This window comes from Squalius cephalus (genome assembly GCF_949319135.1).
Source record: "Squalius cephalus genome assembly, chromosome: 18".
Taxonomy (NCBI): Eukaryota; Metazoa; Chordata; class Actinopteri; order Cypriniformes; family Leuciscidae; genus Squalius; species Squalius cephalus.
The window spans coordinates 33668079-33690454 of record NC_137139.1 but is presented as its reverse complement, the minus strand read 5'-3'; the positions used below and the strand labels follow the sequence as shown (position 1 = coordinate 33690454).

Below are 22376 nucleotides of genomic sequence, written 5' to 3'. Positions count from 1 at the left end.
AGAATTGAACATGGTGTCATGTTAGTACTACATCGAGACTTAGTAGTTTTTGGACTCGCTGGGGGCTTTTCTACAAACCAAAGCTGTGCTTCATCTCGCACCTCTATCATCGTACACCTAGGGTGGTCTCGCACAAATTTGAGAAGCTCTCTTCGAAGAGATGGATCGCGGACTCCTTCAACAAATTGATCTCTCAATGCCACCCTTTCGTTTGCAATAGCACCGGGAGAACATTTCAAAACCAAGCGGAGGGCTTGTGACAAGGCATGAGAAAAGTCTCTTATGTTTTCCCCCTCTAGTTGTTTCCGACTGTAAAAACTGTGCAGGAGCTGAGGTGTGCTGCGTCTGTCTTTAAACGCCTCCCTGAGGTACTCAAACAAATCGTCAACCCCATCATCAGTAACACTGCGAAGACGTACCTCGTCCAAGGCTGTACCCCTTAACAGAGACATAACAAAATCATACTGATCTTGGTCAGATTGGTGCCTAACACGCAGCACCCACTCGACTTCCTCTATAAAATCATCGACTGACCTGCCATCTTTCTCCATATCACCACAATATGATAATATGTGCCTTTCTCTCGGGACATAAACATACGACTTCTGACTCAGTGAGGAAATTGCAGCCATTGCATGATCATGTTTACTCTGCAACTCTCTAATTTGTTCTGTTAAATTAGCTCCACCATGATCATCACCTCTAATTTGCTCTGTTAACTCAGCTCCGCTATGGTTATCATCTGGGTCTGACATTGTAAAATCTCACGTCCTTAAAAGTCTCTATGCAAAGTTCTGAAAAGGATAAGTGCTTGTTGAAGTCCTTCCGATCTGAAGCAACAACTGTCGAAAAGTCTCTTTTAGCCCCTGGCTGACGAGATCTAGCTGGGCCCTTGCGATGCTCCACGACGATCGGTCTCTTTCCTCGCCACAGCTGTTCCCTCCTCGCCTGCAGGAATCTTCAGTCTCCTCTTCACCCCTACCGTATTATTGCACTGCACTTTTTATATTTATATTTATAAAAAAAAATATATATATATTATTTTTTATATTGCACACACCAATGAAAAAACGTAATTTCTCCTAACTTTCTTGGAATACCCCACTCCTGGTACCAAAATTGTGGCCGCAGGAAAATAACACAGGACCAACAGATATAAGTGGGGGTTGTATTTTATTCCTTATAATTAGTTAGGAGTTTCTGTTTATTTTCTTGTAGATACATAGGGCAGAAAACCCATCATAAAACAAAAACACAGTGCCAATATATCTTTGGATCACACGGTGAATTGTTCACCCCAAAAATAAAGTAAATATAGGCTAAAAGTACAAGTGGTCTCCACTTATTGTGTGCAATAATAAAGAACAAAGCAAATCATGAAACACCAGTAACAATAATACGGTAGTGGTACTTCTGAAAAGAAAACATAAAATCTTAGAACTGCATCAACAGTTAGACTGAAATAACACTCACAAAATGCAACTGAAATGACAGTGTGAATATTACTCACTTTTTCCTGTGTTTCTTACGTTACACACTAATAAATCACTTCTTTCACGCGAACAGGCCTCGTCTATACATGCGGTGCGTTAGCTCAGCCACACCAGAGAATGTCTAATAGGAAGAGAATTGGCACTCTCTGCTTACTTCCGGTTTCTGGACTGGCTGCAGTAACACGTCTCTGTCCATGCGGGGGCGCTCGCAGGCGAGTGCAGAATGAATGGAGGTCTATGGCGAAAAACCCTCAAAATCCACTTTTCTCAGGATATGATTTTTTGTCTAGTAATTTGAATGTTGTATTCGAAAGGAGATGCAAAGAAATTACACATTGCTGGGTGTTAGATTTTTTAGAGTCACTTATTTGCTTTAAAAAGTCTTTTAAAATGTCAATGACGTCAGAATGCTGACGTCATTAGCAGAATGCTAGCGTGTTATGGGCAACAACAACTCAACCTGTAAGAAATCGAAAAGAAATAAGTACTCGTTCATTCAACTTTTGACCTATAACCCATGTTGAACTTGCAAAACCTACAATAAAATCTGAGATTTCTCAACGGCAATCGGGTGAAAGAGACACATTTAGCCGTCTAGCCCCATTGACTCCCATTCAGTCTGCACTCGCCCGCGATCACCTCCAGTGGAATTCTAATGGAACTGCAACCAAGATCGATACAATGGGGCTAATAGGAAGTGCCAAGGCTCTCCGTAGACGGGCTCTGGCCACACTCACACATTCACGCAATCCTGCGTAAACATCCAACTCCCTATGGATACAAATCGACATTCGAGGAAATCTTCCAGTAAACAGCAAATCTACACTATCATAACAGCGTTATACATAGATCGGTACCTGAATGATGACAAATTACACTCGAACAGCAGTCACACACACTTGCAGCAAAACTCTGTGACTTCCTCATCGCGAATTCACGCTCATTTTCTCGTTCGCATATGCGATGACATCACCCGATGCCTCTTAAAGGACCCTTTAGTACATTCTCTGCAGATATGTCTCTTATTTACATTAAAAGCATTAAGGCCTCTAACCATCACCTGGTTACATTTAGAAGATTTTTTATTTGGGTTATCTATCTGTAAAATAAATACTTTGCTGTGTTGTCTTTCATATATAGAAAGATCTTCTTGATGGTATGAAATGCTGTTGTTCTTCACTGTGGCTATTAGAGACATAACTAGTTTCTTTTACGCATGCAGAGAGAGATGATAATCAAATACTTTGACATAAACATCTGTTCATATTTACATTGCTATAACAGATTTTATGAATACACTGGATTATGTCACTATAATGATGCATTTTGTCCCCACTATCGGTGTTTGTGTGACAACTCCTTAACAACAATTCCTTATAATCAATTTCATGTATTTCTCTGTGATATAGCAAAGGCATTTTTTAAATGAAAATACACAAACCAGAACTAGAAAGAATGATACGAGTTGACCTTCTGAGGTGCTGCCCTGCCTGTGGTGTGTCCTAGCAGTTTAAGGCCTCGAATAACTGACGGAATAATACTTAGCTTCTATACTTAAGTATAGTTTTGAAGAATTTTTACCTACTCATGTAGCCTAAACTTTAGAGTAAAACTAGGGAAAAACCTTGTACTTTGTACTCCTTATTGTCTCATTTATACTTACATTATCAAAAGATAAGAAAGTCTATGATACCTGATAAAAAGCTATCTGTATTTCTTTTTATCTCAATGGCAGTTGCTTGACATGTGCAGGACACCTAGAAATACACAACTTACCTGTTGTCATCTTTGTTCATAAGCACAGCATCTATAATACAATTTATATGTTGCATGGAAAGAAATATTTTGCCAGTATACATGACTACTTGTGAATTACTGAATGATACTTTGTGGCCATAGAATGGTGTAGTTACAGCATCTGCCAGCAGGGGCTACGTGGACTGTGCTAACCAGCTAAACTTTTATCCTGTGCATAAACATTTTTTAGTATATTTATCAGAATTTTCTAGCAATGTATATTGTCATTGTTTTGTCAGCCATGGCGTCCTCCAGTGGCCCATCACTAAATGAGGAGCTCCAGTGCTCCATCTGTCTGGAAGTGTTCACTGATCCAGTCACCACTCCATGTGGACACAACTTCTGCAGAACCTGCCTGAACAAGTGCTGGACGAACTCACAGACCTGCTTCTGTCCACTCTGTAAAGAAAAATTCAGCAAAAGACCTGATCTCAAGATTAATACAACACTCGGAAAGCTTGTGCAACACTTTAAGAAGCTTAATCAAGAATCTGAGGTGTTCTGTGACTTCTGTGGTGAAAGAAAGCAGAAAGCTGTGAAAACCTGCCTGATGTGTCAAAGCTCTTACTGTGACTCTCATCTGGAGCCTCATCGCAGAGTCCCACGTCTAAAGAAACACAAACTCATCAATCCTGTGGAAAATCTGGAGGATTATATATGCCAGAAACACGAGAGACCTCTGGAGCTGTTCTGCAGAGATGACCAGGCGTGTGTTTGTCTGTCCTGCACTGAAGGAGAACACAGGACTCACAACACTGTTCCTATAGAGGAGGAGAGTCGAGAGAAGAAGGTAAAGAGATACAGACAAAACACTTTAAACACACTGTGAAATGCATCCTAAATCAGCTGAAAGTTGATTTTGTCAATTTTTGAGAATGCAATAAATGTAAAAAAAATCATTTATGGGGTCTAACATTTATTATTCAAATAAGATTTTCTTATGTCTGTGTTTGTGTCTGTGTTTTTCTCTGTATGTAAATGATCCAGGACAGAATGAAGAAGATTCAAGAGATCACGCGCTCAGAGCAGAGAAAAATGAGTGGAAAAAAAATATTAAAATCATTTGGCTTCTTGCACTTTGGGCCACAACTTATCACAAGCTTTGCGATCTTTCTTCGAGAAGTGTTACTTGAACTGAATCTTCCTCTTTTTGCAGACTCTCGCCTCCAATGATTGTTTCCTTACTTCGTCTCAGACCGTCCACATTTCAAACTGGATGATTATTGGTCTGGGTGTCCTGTTGGTAGCAGCATTGATGTATACCAGTGTAAGTGTGTGTGCAAGAGTGTGTAAGTGCATTGGTTTAGGAGTGTGTGGTTTGGTACTTGCGGTTAAGTGTGTCTTCAGCTGCTTCTAGAATGATGTGATGATCTCAGCAGTTCGTTTGGAGGTAAAAATAAATAATTAAAGGATTCAAATGGATTTACGGGAAAGAAAAAAGAACAGTAAAAGCTTTTTTTGAAAATGTTTGAAAATAATATTTTATTTCAGTCGTATTCATATACCTAATATGTTGAAAATGCAAAATGAAAAAATGCTTCTAGTCTCCTCACAGTCAATGAATTACATAAATCACGTATAGAAAAGTTTTTTAATAAATTTTTTTTTTTAGCTTGCATTACTGGATATTACTGTTGGTCGTTTAACATTAACCCTCTGATGGTTTATGGGGTCTTTTGGGACCCCAAATGACTTTTGCTCAAATTAAAAAAAATGTTCCCTTTGTCCAAATGGTATGAAACCTTCTACGGCTCTTAACACTTTCTAGATCTACAAAAAAAAAAATAAAGTGGAATGATATCTGTTTTTATGTTAGCGTGACAAAAATTGTGACACTCGTGGTCTTCGGGGTCTCTGGAGACCCCGCAATCAAAATAGACAAAATTCATCATCAAAATCAGAAACAACGCAGAACACATCGACAGAAATGGCACAAATAAAGTGGCACACTTCCACCAATGCAAAAAAAATCCACAATGCTAAATTATATTGCTCACAACACGTGTGTATACACACACACACATATAGAGGAATACATTTTTGAGACTATAAAAACTGTTCTCTTATCATTTGTAAAATAAAATCATCCAAAATGCAATACCACCACAAAAATAAATTGGTGACACTGACACATTGAAAATGTACACACGCACACACACACACACACACACACACACACACAATTGTGTGTGTCTAGAATCTAGAATTAGATTAAAAATAAATGATTGAAATAAATGATAAAATCTTAAGACTCCATTTCTCTTTGTAACATTTTGTTCAGGTTTGATTCTAATCATAATGTAACATTATTGAAAAACTGGGGGGTTTTTTGGTACAAAAAAATGCTAAACTTTGACAAAAATATTTTATTTTTGTTATAATTGTGATTTTATAATATTTAGATATGAATCCAACTGAATCCAACTTGTGAAAAGATATCTTTCAGGTAGTCGAATAGCAAATAGCATATACTGGAGCTCTATAGCCATCTAGTGGTTAAAATTATTATTTTTTATTTTAAAACTGCATTTTCCAAAAAATGGGCAAAAATGTTACATTAAACCATTTAAAATCATCCATGTTATCCCCATGAATGAAAGTTAGAAATCTGGGTCTTTTATAAAGTGAATTTTACATCAAATGCTGTTTTTTTGTAAAAAGGCTATTTAAATATTTATTTATTAATTTATTTATAGAAATTTAAAAAATATCATAAAATTTCCAAAAACTGCACAAATGTTGAGTAAAAACATTAACAAACAGAATAAAATTACATTTGTAAAAAAAAAAAACTATTATCTTGTTACAAAATTAAATGTTATTTTCTGGGGTCTCTAGAGACCCCAAAACCCAGAGTGTAGACATAAATAAAGACCATCAGAGGGTTAAAACAGTGTCAGGGTTCTGTCACTTTAGTCTGTTTATTCTTGAACTCTGACACTGCTATTCTCTTGTCTTGTCATGGTGAGCGTGCGGTTCGATCGGGCCGTATGCTCTTCTGTCCATGTGAGTTGCTTTGTGTGTGGAGCGTAGTGTTCGGATCCCGACACTTCAGTCTAGTTTTGTTTCGGTTCGTGTCGAGGTTTGGACATTCATGCTCCATGTGTTTGTCTTCTGTTGTGAGAGCACGGGATGAGCATTCCCTCATTCTCCATGAGCTCTGTCTAGTTGTGTGAGCGTGCGGTTTCGAGTTCACTTTGGCCATACGCTATTCTGTTTGCACGTGTTGTTGTGTTTTGTGCAGAACACGGGTCAAGTTTTCATCGGCCACTTGTTTTAATGTTGTGTCTCGTGTGAACATGCGGCTTATGAGTGTTCTGCATGTTCGTGTCAGTTGCCCCTCATGCTCTCCCTCCTTACCTGCCTTGTTTGCTACCAATTTATTTTCCTTGTGTTTTCAGTCCTGTGACAGTTTGTTGTCTTACATTCCTTGTGTCCTGATCCCTGAAGCCATGTCATGTCCTGCTACCAAGTCTTCTCCTGCCAAGGCAAGCTGACCGGTCCTGTTTTCTCCTACGGGGAACAAGCAAAAGCCCATTTCTCACCTCATCCCTCAACCTTGACAAACAGTTGTCAGATACTAGTATTAAATGTTTAGGCACTTCTTATGTTGATTCTTTGACCATTAAAAACTGAAGCTCCTTGCTGAAATTCAAGCTCAGCATCTGTGAACAGTAAAGCCTGTCTTCACCGATTTGATTGGCCATCTCAGTAATTTTGGCATTGATGAGTGTTGTTAGAACTAGAGGAAAATCAGCTTAAAATGTAACTTTTGGGGGTAATTCAGTGTTGAGATCTTCACTAATCTGATCCGCTTTATTTAGAGATGTCAGTCTGATCAGCTGAAGATGATGGAGGAAAACATTGAGCTGAAGAGGAGAAACACTGAGCTGGAGCAGGAAATCACTGACCTGAAGAAGAGAAACACTGAGCTGGAGCAGGAAAACACCGAGCTGAAGAGGAGAAACACTGAGCTGAAGAGGAGAAACACTGAGCTGAAGAAACAGTTTATAGAACAACTCACTCAAACTGGTATGTGAATATCAAATACAGGGTTTTTGTCATTAACTTTTCTTTTTTTTAAGCGTTAACTTAATTGTAAGCTTCTGTGATGTGCTGGTGATCCAGTGTTTCCTTTAGGATTTTTTTTAGCAGTGGGGGCAGGTCTGTCCGAACAACCGCGCGATTCTCCGACATACACTTTAACAATCACTGCTGATAGACGGCTTTCGTACAGCCCGGGCTTTATGGTAACTTGTTTTATTAGGAGCACTTGTGTTTTTTTTCCTTTAACGGCACAATATTACTGTGCCACATTGTGTGACAAAAGTTTACCTTATGAACATTAAATATTTTCAGTTTTAGAAAAACAATTACACTGGCTGTCATAAATAAAGTGCATAAAAAAAAAAAAAAAACCTAAATTCATACATTTCGTGCCTCACTAGCGATTCTTGCTTTAAGTGTGAATGTCCGCACACAAACATTGTTGGCCCTGCAGGGTTTTACCTGGGTCAAAAATGGTCTTCGGTGGCCAACACTTTAAAAAAAAAAAAAAAAAAAGCTGTGATTTTACCTCTGGATTTCATAGCTTTGTAAGATAAAATCCTTCTTTTATAGATTATTTTGGTATATAATCATATCAATATTAAAAAGCAGGGAGAAAAAGTAGCATTAAAAAGTTTATTTTAACTAATAGTCTTATTTTCTACCATCTACAATTGAATAGGCTACCATTCAGTTGTAAATGCTGTAGTTTATTAAGGCTAAATCTTGCTAACCATATAGGCTGTACTAAAGGGGGTAAGCACACCTTACGTTCTTATTTGTTCTGTAAATGATTTTTTTGAAACACTTTACAATATGGTTTGATTTAACATTAGTTTATTACTAACATGAACCATGAGCAATACATGTTACTGAATGTATTCATCTTTATTATTCTTAATAAAAATACAGCTGTTTATTGTTTGTTCATGTTAGTTCACAGTGCATTAACTAAATGTTAACAAATACAACTTTTGATTTCAATAATGTAGGCTATTAAATGTTGAAATGAACATTAGCAAAGATTAATACATTCTGTAGAAGTGCAGTTTATTAAAAGTTAATGTTAACTAATGTAGTTATAACTAGAGTTCAATAAATGGAACCTTATTGTAAAGTGTTACCGATCTGTTATACACCGATTCAGACGTCTCGTGAGTTCAGTGTTGGAAAGATCAGTCGTTTAACCATTCATTAAAACGTGGAACCTTGCTTCGCAAAGAGAGTGCTCGCGCGCACGCGACCAGAGGGCGCGCGCTCTCGCTCTCGCTCTCTCGTTCTTTTAAACATGCGCCCAGCTGTCACAAGCGCAGCAGTTTATCTACATTACACACCGGTCAAATAAGACTTTGGCGGGACGAAAAAACCGCTTTGGCGGCTGCCAAAAAAAAATCTTCGATCGGGTCAGTCGCACAAGTGCGCCTAAATATCTTTTCATGATCGCACACAGACATATTTAGGCGCAAATGCGAGTGAAATGGTCGCACTGTAGAGCCCTAACGTTACCGTGGCGGCAAAAATTTTGCCGTGGCGGGCCGCCATTAACTAATCAACATAGAGGAAACACTGGGTGATCACCACATTATTATAAAATCACTTAAAGTTATATCTTTAACTCAAGAGAATGCAGCGTTGTGGACCAATAACCCTGTATTAATATTGAGATCAATCAACATTTTCAGGAGAATGTGTGTCTTCATTGAATTAAAAGCTGAGCTAATATCTATGAATAAAACTTTTCAGTTTTAGTTTCAGACAATATCTTCTGAATCTATCAAAATTTGATATACAACGTAATACAATCGATCAATAGTCCAGTTTAAACGAGTGGGACAGTCCACATATTGCTTTAGAGTAGGTAGATATTCAGATAAGTCACAGAAATGAAAGTCTCCAAGAATTAAAACAGGTTGACCTGCAGAGCGAGTGCATCATTGTAGCTCTTCGCTATTCTCTCTCCTGCAGCATCAACGTTCGGTCCGAGTACGTTAGTAAATCTGACCGTGATCTTGCTGAACTCCCTTGAGAGATAAAATGGGCGTTTTTAATATATTTCTTAATGTAATAATTTCACAGATAATCTCCAAATTAATGCAGAAACAACATAAAGACAGTATATTTTAAATATTTGTCAAACAGGTAGGAAATATACAGAAATTGAATCAAAGTTTATTTATAAAGTCAAAGTCAGTGTTTATCAAAGTGTTGTGCACACCTATCCCATATCAATGATACAAACAGTCAACAGCACAGAATAAAACAATAAGACAACTCTCACATAGAGTCAAATGCTGAACTATAAAAATAAGTTTTTAAGATAGTTGTAAAAACAGCAAGTGTTTGAGCCTGTCTAATGTACAGGGGACACTATTCCAGAGCTAGGGAGCCGCCGCTGCAAATGCTCGGTCACCCCTGCTCTTCAACTTTACCCGTGGGACAACTAAAAGCGAATGATCAGCAGACCTAAGTGCTCTTAGCGGAGCATACAGCTTGATCAGGTCAGAAAGATATTTAGGTGCAAAACCATTAAGAGATTTAAAAACAAACACCAAAATCTTAAAATGAATCCTGAAATGGACAGGCAACCACTTCTGTTTTATTTTCACTAAAGCTAAGGAAATTTTGTGCCATCCAGACCTTAATTTCCTCAAGACACTGCAATAGAGATGCTAAAGTGCGAGTATCTTTTCGTTTCAAAGGCAGATCAATTTGCTTATCATCTGCATAACAATGAAAAGAATAAAGTTATCAAACAGAGCAAAGAATGCAAAAGAAGTGCTGCTTCAGGGTGTAAAATCTCGGTGCTCTTTGGTTGTATGGGATACTTAAAGTCTAAGAGCTTAGAAACTCCAAGGCACTTGAAATAAATAGAAAAAAGTTAAAAAGCCTTTATTTCATTGATGGCTTAAACATTAAAATTGGTGACAGATCCACCTACGCGTTGCGGCCAAACATGCGTTCGTCAGGGTGTGTGTAACCAACAGCATCTCAGGTTCATTTTTAACAGCAGTTAATTAATCAAATTACAATCACCTGGTCACCCTGAGTAAAAAGACTATTAAGATAATTGAGATAATTGACCTAAAGAGACCTATAGAGGAGAGAGAGAAAGAAGAGAAAAAAAACAAAAAACACTAAACCTATACCAATATCATAAATATCAATAAAGTATGCAGGTGAAATTGCACAAAACACTATTGTATTCATAACTTCTTTTTTATAAATCAAATTACATAAAACAAAATAATAAAAAATAAAATAAATAAAATCAAATCAAACAATGTATAAATCATACAATTCAAAGTTATCAAACAGTTTGCACTGCATACATTTTAAATTATATATAGATTAATCCTTATTAAAGTTACAAAAGTTCTTTAGTCAAGAGCAGTGAGTGTGTTTCTCTGTTACCTTTGTTCTTTGATTAACTTTACTGACAGAAAGCTTTATTGGCTGCTGTCCCTTTAAAACCAGCCGCTGCTGACAGAGAGGATCTCACATGCATCTCATTCTCTCACAACTCTCTGCCTTCATTTAAGACTTTATTTAACTAATTTAAGACTGCTCAGTCTGCTCTTATGAGGATACTCGACAAAACTGACATTTTGGCATAATTGCGTTAGTGTGTTAGTGTTCGTTCAACTTCAAGCCAAAAGAGAACTTTATCAATTTGTCTTGGCTTGAATTGTTTAAAATCATTTGTATGAATAAAAGCGTATCATATAGTAGGGTGCGTTTCATACAAGATCTGGCAACTGGACAACCTTGAAATAATATATTGATGTGATTTTTCATATAACAAGGTTTGGGCCAAACAAATTATGGGAGTTTTTAGGGAGAAATAACAAAACGGGAGGGGGGCGGGAGATGGGTGTGAAATACGGGAGACTGTATGCGGTGCATGCATAAAGCCTCATAAAAGCTCACTGAGATGATACAGACAGAACAAGACATAATCAAGTTATCACGCAATTCTTCTCACCATTATGTTTGGTCTAAAACGCTAAAACTGTTCTCATGTTTTGCTGCAAATGTGTGTGAATTTTCTGTCATCTTTGCAGGACTGTGATATGAAGAGTGTGCAAAGTAACATATTTTAGCAACTGTGTGAAAGTGAATAGCACATAAAGTGCACAATACCGGTAAAAATATTAATATCTATGGGTTCAATATGCCTCACATGACTAAACTTACGTCATCGTTTTCAAATACCTCCGTTTTGACAGTCCACACCACAACACGGAAACTGTGTTTTCAAATGTATCCAATTTGGAGAGCAAATTTGTTTTCATTGCTAAAAACACGGTCTCAGTGTGGACGGAAGGCCAAAACAGAGAGAAAGAGATGTGTTTTTCAAATGAAAACATATTAGTGTGGACAAGACCTGAATTCACAATCATGTTCAAGGCAAGGCAAGGCAAGGCAAGTTTATTTATATAGCACATTTCATACACAATGGCAATTCAAAGTGCTTTACATAGAAGAAATGAAAAATAATAAAAAGAAATAAGAATAATTAAAACAGTTAATAAAAAAATAAAATAAAATACAGTACAGTACAGTCGGACGAACATTGGCACAGTGCTCATTCAGTAAATGCATAGTTAAACAGATGTGTTTTGAGTCTGGATTTGAAAGTGACTACAGTAGGAGCACGTCTGATCTCCTCTGGAAGCTGGTTCCAGCTGCGGCTGGCATAATAGCTAAAAGCGGACTCGCCATGCTTAGAGTGAACCCTTGGTATTTCTAGCTGATATGATCCTAGTGATCTGAGTGATCTGTTGGGTTTATATTCAGTGAGCATATCTGCAATGTATTGAGGTCCTAGGCCACTGAATGATTTATATACCAGTAATAGTACTTTAAAATCAATCATAAATTTAACTGGGAGCCAGTGTAAAGACCTGAGGACTGGTGTGATATGTTCATATGTTCTGGTTCTGCTCAGAATCCTGGCGGCAGCGTTCTGTATGAGCTGCAACTGTCTTATGGTATTTTTGGGAAGGCCAGTGAGGAGTCCATTACAATAATCCACCCTGCTGGTGATGAAAGCATGCACAAGTTTCTCTAAGTCTTGTCTGGAAACAAAGAATCTAATTCTTGCAATATTTTTCAGATGATAGTATGCTGATTTAGATATTGCTTTGACATGACTACTGAAACTAAGGTCTGACTCTAGTGTCACACCAAGATTCCTGACTTGATTTTTTGTTGTTTGACCCCTAGAGTGAAGGTATGCATTCACCTTGAGAACTTCATCTTTGTTTCCAAATGCAATGACTTCAGTTTTGTCTTTGTTTAACTGAAGAAAGTTTTGACACATCCAACTGTTGACTTCATCAATGCATTGGCACAGGGAGTCAATGGGGCTGTAATCGTTAGGCGATAGGGCTAAGTAGATCTGTGTGTCGTCTGCATAGCTGTGGTAGATCTGTGTGTCGTCTGCATAGCTGTGGTAGATCTGTGTGTCGTCTGCATAGCTGTGGTAGATCTGTGTGTCGTCTGCATAGCTGTGGTAAACAATTTGGTTCTTTCTCATTATTTGGCTCATTGGGAGCATATACAGGTTGAACAGGAGTGGCGCAAGAATTGAGCCTTGAGGGACTCCGCATGTCATGGATGTCCACTCAGACTTATGGTCTCCTATACTCACATAATAACCTCTCCCATCTAAGTATGACCTGAACCATTTTAGGACTATCCCAGAAAGCCCCACCCAGTTTTCCAGCCTGTCAAGAAGTATGTTATGATCGACAGTGTCAAATGCAGCACTGAGGTCGAGTAGTACCAGCACTGATAATTTACCTGAATCAGTATTTAAGCGAATATCGTTTATTATCTTTATGAGCGCTGTCTCTGTGCTGTGGTGCGGTCGGAAACCAGATTGAAAATTGTCAAAGTATCCATTCGAGCATAAGAATTTGTTCAGCTGATTGAAGACAACTTTTTCAATGATCTTGCCTATGAAAGGAAGATTTGCCTCGGCCTATAGTTGCTTAATATGGTCTTATCCAGATTGCTCTTTTTCAGGAGGGGCTTGACAACTGCAGTTTTCAGGGAGTTTGGAAAACTCCCAGAGAGAAGTGAGGCATTTACCAGTTCTAGAAGATCTGCTTCTAAACTGTTTAACACACTTTTGAAAAATGATGTGGGAAGTGTGTCAAGAGCGCAGGTTGATGTTTTAAGGTGCTGTACGGTTTCTTCCAAAATTTTGCCATCAATTTCTTTGAAATCAGACATAGTAACTACTTTCACAGGTGGTCTGATCTGACTGACCCCAGCGCAACTCAAGGATGTGCTGATCACCTTTCTGATATTATTGATTTTCTCAGAGAAGAAAGAAGCAAACTCACTGCACTTGCTGTCTGAGAGCATTTCACTGGGAATCTGGCTTGGGGGGTTTGTCAGTCTCTCTACTGTAGCAAAAAGAGTGCGTGTGTTGTTTAAATTACTGTTTATAATATTTGAGAAGAAAGTCTGTCTAGCTTTGCCTAGTTCCATATTGAAAACATGAAGGCTGTCTTTGTAGATGTTATAGTGGACTACAAGTTTTGTCTTCCGCCACATGCGCTCTGCTTTTCTGCATTGTCTTTTCATATTTTGCACTGTTGTTGAGTTTCTCCAAGGTGCTTTTTGTCTGCCACTCTTCTTCCTGATTTTAACAGGAGCAATTTCATCAATTACACTTTTAACTTTTGAGTTAAAAGAATCAAGAAGAAAATCAACAGAGTCTGCAGATATGCTTGGTGTTAAGGATATAGCCTTCGTAAATAGTACACTAGTGTTCTCATTTAAGCATCTCTTCTTGACAGACACAGATCTATCTTCAGTGGCAGGAGAGATCAATATATCAAAGAAAATACAGAAATGATCAGACAGTGCTAGATCCTTAATAACAATCGATGAAATGTTTAGACCCTTACTGATAAGTAAATCTAGAGTGTGTCCACGATTGTGTGTGGGTCCATGTACATGCTGAGTCAGATCAAAAGTTTTTAAAAAGTTTTCTGCAATATCTATGTGAATGTTAAAATCTCCAGCAATGGCAAAACAGTCAAACTCTGAGGTAATTGTTGATAACAGTTCTGTAAAGTCCTCAGCATAGGCTGGAGAGTATTTTGGAGGCCTGTAAATAATGATAAGTAAAATGCGTGGAGCACCTTTTAACACAATACCCAGATATTCGAAAGACAGGTAATTCCCAAATGATATTTGCTTACATTGATAGATATCTTTAAAAAGAGCAGCTAGACCCCCACCTCTCTTAACAGCTCTGCAGACACTCATAAAAGTAAAGTTAGGAGGGGCTGTTTCATTGAGGATTGTTGCACTGCAGCTGTCTTCTAGCCAGGTTTCATTCAGAAGCATAAAATCCAGGTTGTTTGTGGTTATTAAGTTGTTGACTAGAAGTGATTTATTTTTAAGTGACCGAATGTTAAAAAGTGCTAACTTAACAGTCTTACTTTACCCCACAGCAATATTAGTTTGACGTGTAATAGGCACCAGATTAGTTGGGTTTGCTGTACGGCTATTGAAGGCCTTTGACTTTCTATCTTGTAATAGAACAGCAATAGAGAAAGATACAGGCACACTGGGTTCCCGCTTGTTTTGTAAACATTTGAGAAAGTTACTGTTATCATAGCGGGGACCCGACACATATCACTGAGAGCTGGTATCAGTTGTTTTTGGTTCACCTCGAGCAGATGGAGGAGGGTGTGGGCCCTGGCGTTGTGGCAGAGGCCGAAGAGCTCTCACAGGAGGGGGAGGGCGAGCTGGGCCCGCAGGCTTTGGTGCGGGTGGTTGAGGTGCCTGCCGTTTTTTGCTTGGTATCTGGGGGCTTGCAGCAAAAGAGTGGGATAGTTTGGTTCCAGCATACACCAGTTCTTCCATTTTCTGTGAGAAGCACAGAAGTGGCGATGCTGGAGAGAGGGAAAAAGTGTCTGGTGAAAGGGGCTGTTGCTCTGGTGTTATCGGAGGCTGTAATATGCTGTCCTGGCTTCCCTGGCTGTTTTCCAGGAGGTCGTCCTTGGGTGCTGAATCTTCGAGCAGTTCTGATATGTCTGTCTGTGGTGAGCTCTGTGGGCAGGGCTCAGCTGAGATTGTGTCCGTGAGCAGAGGTTGTTGTGGCGGAGTGGTGTTAGCATTGTCCTTGTGTGATATGTCAACCGCATGTCCATTTTGCTGCTGAAGTGAAGTCCCGTGGTCATTCATACTGTGTCCAGGTGTGTGTGTGCCGTTCAGATTGAGTGGATTGGCACACACTGCAGAAGGATGATTGAGGGAGAAGTAGATATTGTCCTTTAGCACTCTTGAACTAAGTTTGTTTGGGTGGTGGCCATCCCGATGAAACAGTTGTCTCTGACTCCAGAAAAGATTGAAATTGTCAATAAAGTTCACTCCTTTTATATTGCAGGTTTTTTGCAGCCACGTATTAAAGGAGAACTCCGGTCAATTTTAACATTGAGCTAATTTTTTTGTACATCTGGAGTGCTGTCAATACAGAGAACAACGACAAAAATCGGTGTTGCCTACACCGAGTTATTCTATTTTTAAAATTTGCACCCTGTTGACTTCAATGGGGCAAGTACTAAACCTGCTTTTAGCCTCTTAACATCCTTGATGTGTCATTACAAGTGCACAGAAAATGTGAGTGATTCCTTCTGAGTGAACACGAGTGAGTTTGACTGCAGTAGATGTGAAAGAAATGTATAAAAATGATGTTATTTAAGCCAGCGCAAATACCTTTGTTTACATCCTGTTTTTCGGTTGAAGTCCAAAGTAGTCGATTGCCGAGTTCACGCGCGTGATCATAGGTATTAAACCTATGCGTGTGAACTCTGCAATCGACTACTTTGGACTTCAACCGAAAAACAGGATGTAAACAAAGGTATTTGCGCTGGCTTAAATAACATCATTTTTATACATTTCTTTCACATCTACTGCAGTCAGACTCACTCGTGTTCACTCAGAAGGAATCACTCACATTTTCTGTGCACTTGTAATGACACATCAAGGATGTTAAGAGGCTAAAAGCAGGTTTAGTACTTGCCCCATTGAAGTCAACAGGGTGCAAATTTTAAAAATAGAATAACTCGGTGTAGGCAACACTGATTTTTGTCGTTGTTCTCTGTATTGACAGCACTCCAAATGTACAAAAAAATGAGCTCAATGTTAAAATTGACCGGAGTTCTCCTTTAAGCCCAAGCAACCGTGAAAACCTGTTTGTTCCTCTTGCTGGGAGAGGTCCACTGATGAATGTTTGAACTTTCAGTCTTTTAAGTGTTTCAAAAAGTTCATTGAAATCCTTCTTAAGGAGTTCTGACTGCTCTTTATGAATATCATTCTTCCCCACATGTATGATGAGTCGATTTGCAGTCTTATGTTTCATCAGAATGTTCTGAAGTTCCCTGTTTACATCAGAAGTTGTTGCTTGTGGAAGGCAGCATGTAGTTGTATCCCTGCCGCTAATGTTTCTGATTATGGAGTCCCCCACTATCAGAGTCCTGGGCTCGGCTGCGCTCTGAGCTGAGTGCCGCTGTCTGCTCGACCTTGAGCGCCAGTTAGAATCAGAGTTAGCTACTGACACATTCAGTCTGTGTTCGATCATATTCATCACATTTGGGGATTCCTCATTTACATTCATTAGTACTTCAAATCTGTTCTCAAGATGTATAGGCGGTGGTAGGAGACCAGTGTTTGCAATCCTTGTCAGAGCTGTATCTGGGGTAGAGGATGCTACTGCGGCAATATGTGATGCTCGTGACAATCTGATGTCTGGAGTGCCTTTGGGTCTCGCTCCCTGTTTGTGCCATCGATTAGTAAGTCGATCGGCTTGTTTCTCTACCTGTCGAGGAGCACTAGTTTCATGGGACTCACCGGTATGCTGAGGGTGTCGATGAAGAAGCTCTGTTGTGTGCTCCGTCTGGTTTGGTGGTCCCGTAAGTAACTTTGTTTCAAGAACTGCAATCCTTTGTAAAAGTCTGTGGCAGTTGGTGCAGCAAGTAGATTCTTCACCCAGAAGAGGCATTTTCTCTTATCCTTGTAGGCAGTTGTGTTTTCCTTTCCCCGGAATGTAAGCTGGATGGGTAAAAGAATTCTGCGTTTTTGTAGTAATCCAAACTTATGAGCACTGTGCTGATTTGCTGAAGTTAAAATTAGGTGATAAAAGGAAATAAAATATTAAAAAAAATAGGAGATAAAATGTAAAAGCGATAGAGCAAAGCGCGGAGCAGTAAGCAAGAGCGTCCGAACAGTAGCTGAGCAGGAAGTAGCATGTTCACAATCATGTTCAGCTAGCATAGTCTTGTCGGTCCATCCAGCAGTTATTCACGAATGTCGTAAGGCAAAATAATATCATAGTGGTGTGAAATTCATGGCAGAATACTGGGTAAAATACCGTTTCCAGCAAGTGTAACCCACATCAAACGAAAACCACCTGTTCAAAACAAACTTAAGATCTCAAACGAGCAAACAAAGCACACGCGGTGAGCACAGTAGGGTTGCCAACTGTCCCATATTAGCCGGGACGTCCTGTATATTGGGCCTAAATGATTTGTCCCGTACGTGACCTCCCATGTCCCGTTTATTGACTGCTACGCTGATCTAACCACTAACTAAGGGGCTTCACATATGTTGCGTCTTTTGCGCTCTCAAGTTTGTTATTTTAAATGTAGACGCGCTACATGCATGCTCACATAGAGAGCAACGCCGTTGTGACGCTCGTTTTCCCCAGGCGCGTCTATGCCGCAAGCAGGTCATGTGACATTGAACCAAGCGATCAGCTTTGGCCTTTCCGTAACAACATTGAAAGCTCAGCCAAAATAGATGAACAGCTGATCATAGCTTGCTCATCTCCATAAATATATCTAGCAGTCGAGCTAATGCAAGAAAATCCATTTATCCTTTGCTGAAACAACTTCATCATCATGGAGAACGTGGCTCATGATTGCTTAGCAATGGCAGACATCACAAGAGCGTTTAGTTTGTCGGTTTAATTTGTTCGGCAAACTAGGTGTATGCGTGTAAAATGCGGAAGAACATCTGTAGATTATATTGCAAACAAATCATTATGATATTCACAGTGATACTGTAATGAGAAATCCATGTTGAAAACAGTTGTGTACATTTTTTTTTCAGGATTCTTTGATAATAGAAAGTAAAAAATAAATAAAAAACAGCATTAATCTGAAATAGTAGACGCGCTAAAAATAGAAAGCTTTTGTGACATTAAAATGTCTTTACTGTCACTTTTAACACATTTAATGTATTCTTGCTGAATAAAACTATTAATTTCTTTAAAACAAATTATTACTAATGCCAAACTTTAGAACGGTAGTGTATTATGCTACAAAAGCTTTAGATGGTTTGTGTGTAACAATTGACATTTATTTCTATGATGTAAAAATTATTTTTAGGATTAAATTGTGCATTGATAAGTTACGCAAAACAAATGTGTTTATATCTGAGAACCTTTATACACACCCTTAACTGCAGACACTGAAATGACATACACTGTGTGGTACAGTACACATATGTTGAGTGTCTCTTATAAAGAACCACGATTGTCCCTTATTTTTCTTTTCTGAAGTTGGCAACCCTAGAGCACAGAGATCCCGTCACTGACACACAACCACAAGTCTATAAAATAAACTGTCTAACAGGTTTCCACCTCACAAGGACAATAATAGACACTTAACAGAAAAATTAACGTTTTTTTTTTTACAATTATTATTACAGCTTTAATAAAAATACAACTTGACATTTCTGCTTTTAAACCCTCTGTTATGATTGTCTCATAGACCTCCATCGTACGTATATTTACTGCAATAACATTCTGCATTTTGTTTTACAAACTGATGGATGATCAACATTTCCATGATGCTGCCAGGAGAGAAACTCACTGTTAACCTGAAATTACTGCTATGAATAATTCATCATTATATTGTCATCTGTGTCCACAGGGTTGAAGTTTGTGCAGAAGTTTGCAGGTACAGTGTGACTGACACCAATACACTCACAATACTTTTGTTTATAATGTACACATGAAAATGTTTGTTCTGAAGTTGATTGATAATGTCTGATCTCTCTCAGTGGATGTGACTCTGGATCCTGATACAGCAGATCCATCTCTCATCCTGTCTGATGATGGAAAACAAGTCAGGCATGGAGATGTTAAGCAGAACGTCCCAGAAAACCCAAAGAGATTTAATTTCTGTTTCAGTATTCTGACAAAGCAGGGATTCAGTTCAGGGAGATTTTACTATGAGGTGCAGGTGAAGGGAAAGACTGGGTGGAGGTTAGGAGTGGCCAGAGAATCCATTAACAGGGAGGCGATCACACTGACTCCTGAGCATGGAGTCTGGATTCTGTTGCTGATGAATGAAAATTATATACTTTTTGATAGTCCATTTGTCTCTTTATCTCAGAGAGTGAAACTTGAGAAGGTTGGTGTGTTTGTGGATTATGAGGAGGGTCTGGTCTCTTTTTATGACGCGGAGTCCAGATCTCATATCTACTCTTTCACTGGTCAGACTTTCACTGACAAACTCTATCCATATTTCCACCCAGGGTTTAATGATGAAGGTAAAAACTCAAACCCACTGATCATCACTCCTGTCAGATGAAACAAACAAAATAACATAAAATCTGAAAAGATTAACTATGGATGTGCTGTTTTTAGAATATGTAAACAAAAAACAAAAAGAATGTACACTAACCACAATCAAGTTTTTACTTACAATTAAGAAAATGAATATGTGATACAAGCGGAAAATGTTTTTTTTTTTTTTATATTCAGGCCCTTAAAAATTATAATTAAATATTTGTGTTATACTGAATACGTGTAAATGGCTAATTTGTTACACATCTATACATTTCTTTTGTTTTACATTAATACTTTGCTTTTCAAATCTACTATGAAATTTTACATAATATGCTTTCATATTATATGGTGAATTCTACAAAATACTACATTTTCAAACTTTCCAGTGTTTCTACAAAAAATTTCTGAAGCCATTTTCTCTCTCTTCTCTCCAGCTGTTAACACTGAATTACTTGTGAAATGTTGAGGTTTTTGGTTCATGTAAATAAAGACAAATGTTCACTTCTATAACTAATAGAGGAGAGCGGGGCACAACCGAACACTCTCTGACTTTCTCAGTTTGTGTAAATCCACTTGGGGTTCAGAGAATAATTTTTTTTCCCACATTAATTTCACAAATTATTAAATTATGTGGGTTTTGTTTCATTAATACAGTGTATACTTTTTTTCTTGATTTACCCCGAAAGAATGGAAGTGAAATGTGACAACATGCCCCATAGTAACACGACCATATGACAGATTACAACTTTATCTAATCAAAAAAATTGACAAGACAAACTAAAATATTTTGTCAATAAAATACAATTATTCACCTTTTCATATAAAATAATGGCATTTTTTTAATAATTAAAAATAGTTATTTTTAATTATTCATATAAAATAAGTTATTTTTGAGTTTGACAAAACAAACACCACAAAACACAGCTATACATCACAGTTCAAAACATAATAATCATTAATAATTTCTGAACATTGAATCTCAGTCTTTATTCACCTTTTTCTCATGGTTTCTCAATCGAATTAATAAAAGTATAGAATAACGTAGTTCTAATAGGGGCTCATTGTAACGCAGTGTGACAACATGCCCCGCCTGCGCAACTGGGATCTAAACCAGGCTAGTGTCTTCTGCTGGTTAGCGAAGCATTAAACAACTATCTCAACTGTTGAATAACAGATATAAGATTCAAATAATATCAGATTGGTCTCATTTTAAATAAACACAAAAAATGCTGCATGTGTGGAAGTATTTAAATCATGTGTGTTAAAACTAGCCCTGAGTTAGTTTGTGCGCCGCTCTCCCCTACATTTATCAATTAACTTTAAACTTCAAGATTAATAAAACACTGCTCACATTACTTCACAATTGCTAGAAAGACCATACTGATAATGTGATCAACGAGATAACACAATACAATTTATATGCACATATAGAACAGAGTTAACATACTTGTTTTAAATGCTTACAAATGAGCAGAATAACCATAGTAAAACCCTGCTGTCATCAGACCAGAAACACACAACGGGACTAACACGTCAGGTCACGTCTCCACATCAATAAAAGGAAAAACAAAGAGAAATGCATTTTGCATAAAGAAAATTATTCTTATTTTAGGTGTATATACAGTATAATTTGGAAACTGAATATATATGGGATGCCAGTAATGACCAATGAATGTGTTTTTGAAAAAAGCTGTAGTTAGAATTGTTTTATTTAGAAATAGCACTCATTAAAAACTAGAATCTGAGATCTTAAACTCATTCCTGAACAAACTGAATCTGAAATGTCTTCATTAAAATGTTAATTAAAGCTGTTTTTATGAATGATGTATGTGTGTGTGTGTGTGTGTGTGTGTGCGTGTGTGTGTGTGTGTGTGTGTGTGTGTGTGTGTGTGTGTGTGAGCACTGACCAAATGTGACCGGGGTTGATGGTTATCAGATCCGTTATCAGTCCAACATCACTGTCATTAACCGCTGCCAAATCAAACCTGAAAGAGACAGAAAACGTAATATTGGCAGGAAGGATGAGTGAAAACCAGTGGGTGTGTTGAGGTCAGTGAGTGAGTGAGGAATGATGGGATGTGTTTACCGTATGATGAAGTCTGCGCTGTCAATCTCAGACCAGGGGACACACTCATTGAGTTTTCATGATTTATGGATTATGATTTTTATACTGTACAACCTGTATATTCTGTCCCACAACCCTCACAGAAAACCTGCATTTTTACATTTAATCTGGAGCAAGTGTGAGAAGTTGAACCACTTCAGAAATAAAACTATTCTCTGATTTCATTAAATAAGCCACTGACGTTTCATTGCTGGTAATGTCATGTACATCTAGCACATTGTACTCTATGTATTAGTGGCTTTGATTAGAATTTACAAAAAATGGCATTTTTAACGTAGCCTATCCTATAAGCTCCTCCATGATCTTTATATTC

At 38.1% G+C, this 22376-nt stretch overlaps 1 protein-coding gene across 1 annotated transcript; it reads left to right on the top strand.

Annotated features, from left to right (window-relative positions):
- Positions 1–3531: 3531 nt before the first annotated feature.
- Positions 3532–19960, top strand: LOC307146306 (E3 ubiquitin-protein ligase TRIM39-like; the record flags this gene model as incomplete). Its single annotated transcript, XM_079850204.1, has 6 exons — positions 3532–4080; positions 4447–4557; positions 6692–6778; positions 7115–7322; positions 19298–19324; positions 19428–19960. 6 exons carry the CDS (start codon positions 3532–3534, stop codon positions 19958–19960), a joined length of 1515 nt encoding a protein of 504 aa, XP_079706330.1.
- Positions 19961–22376: the final 2416 nt, after the last annotated feature.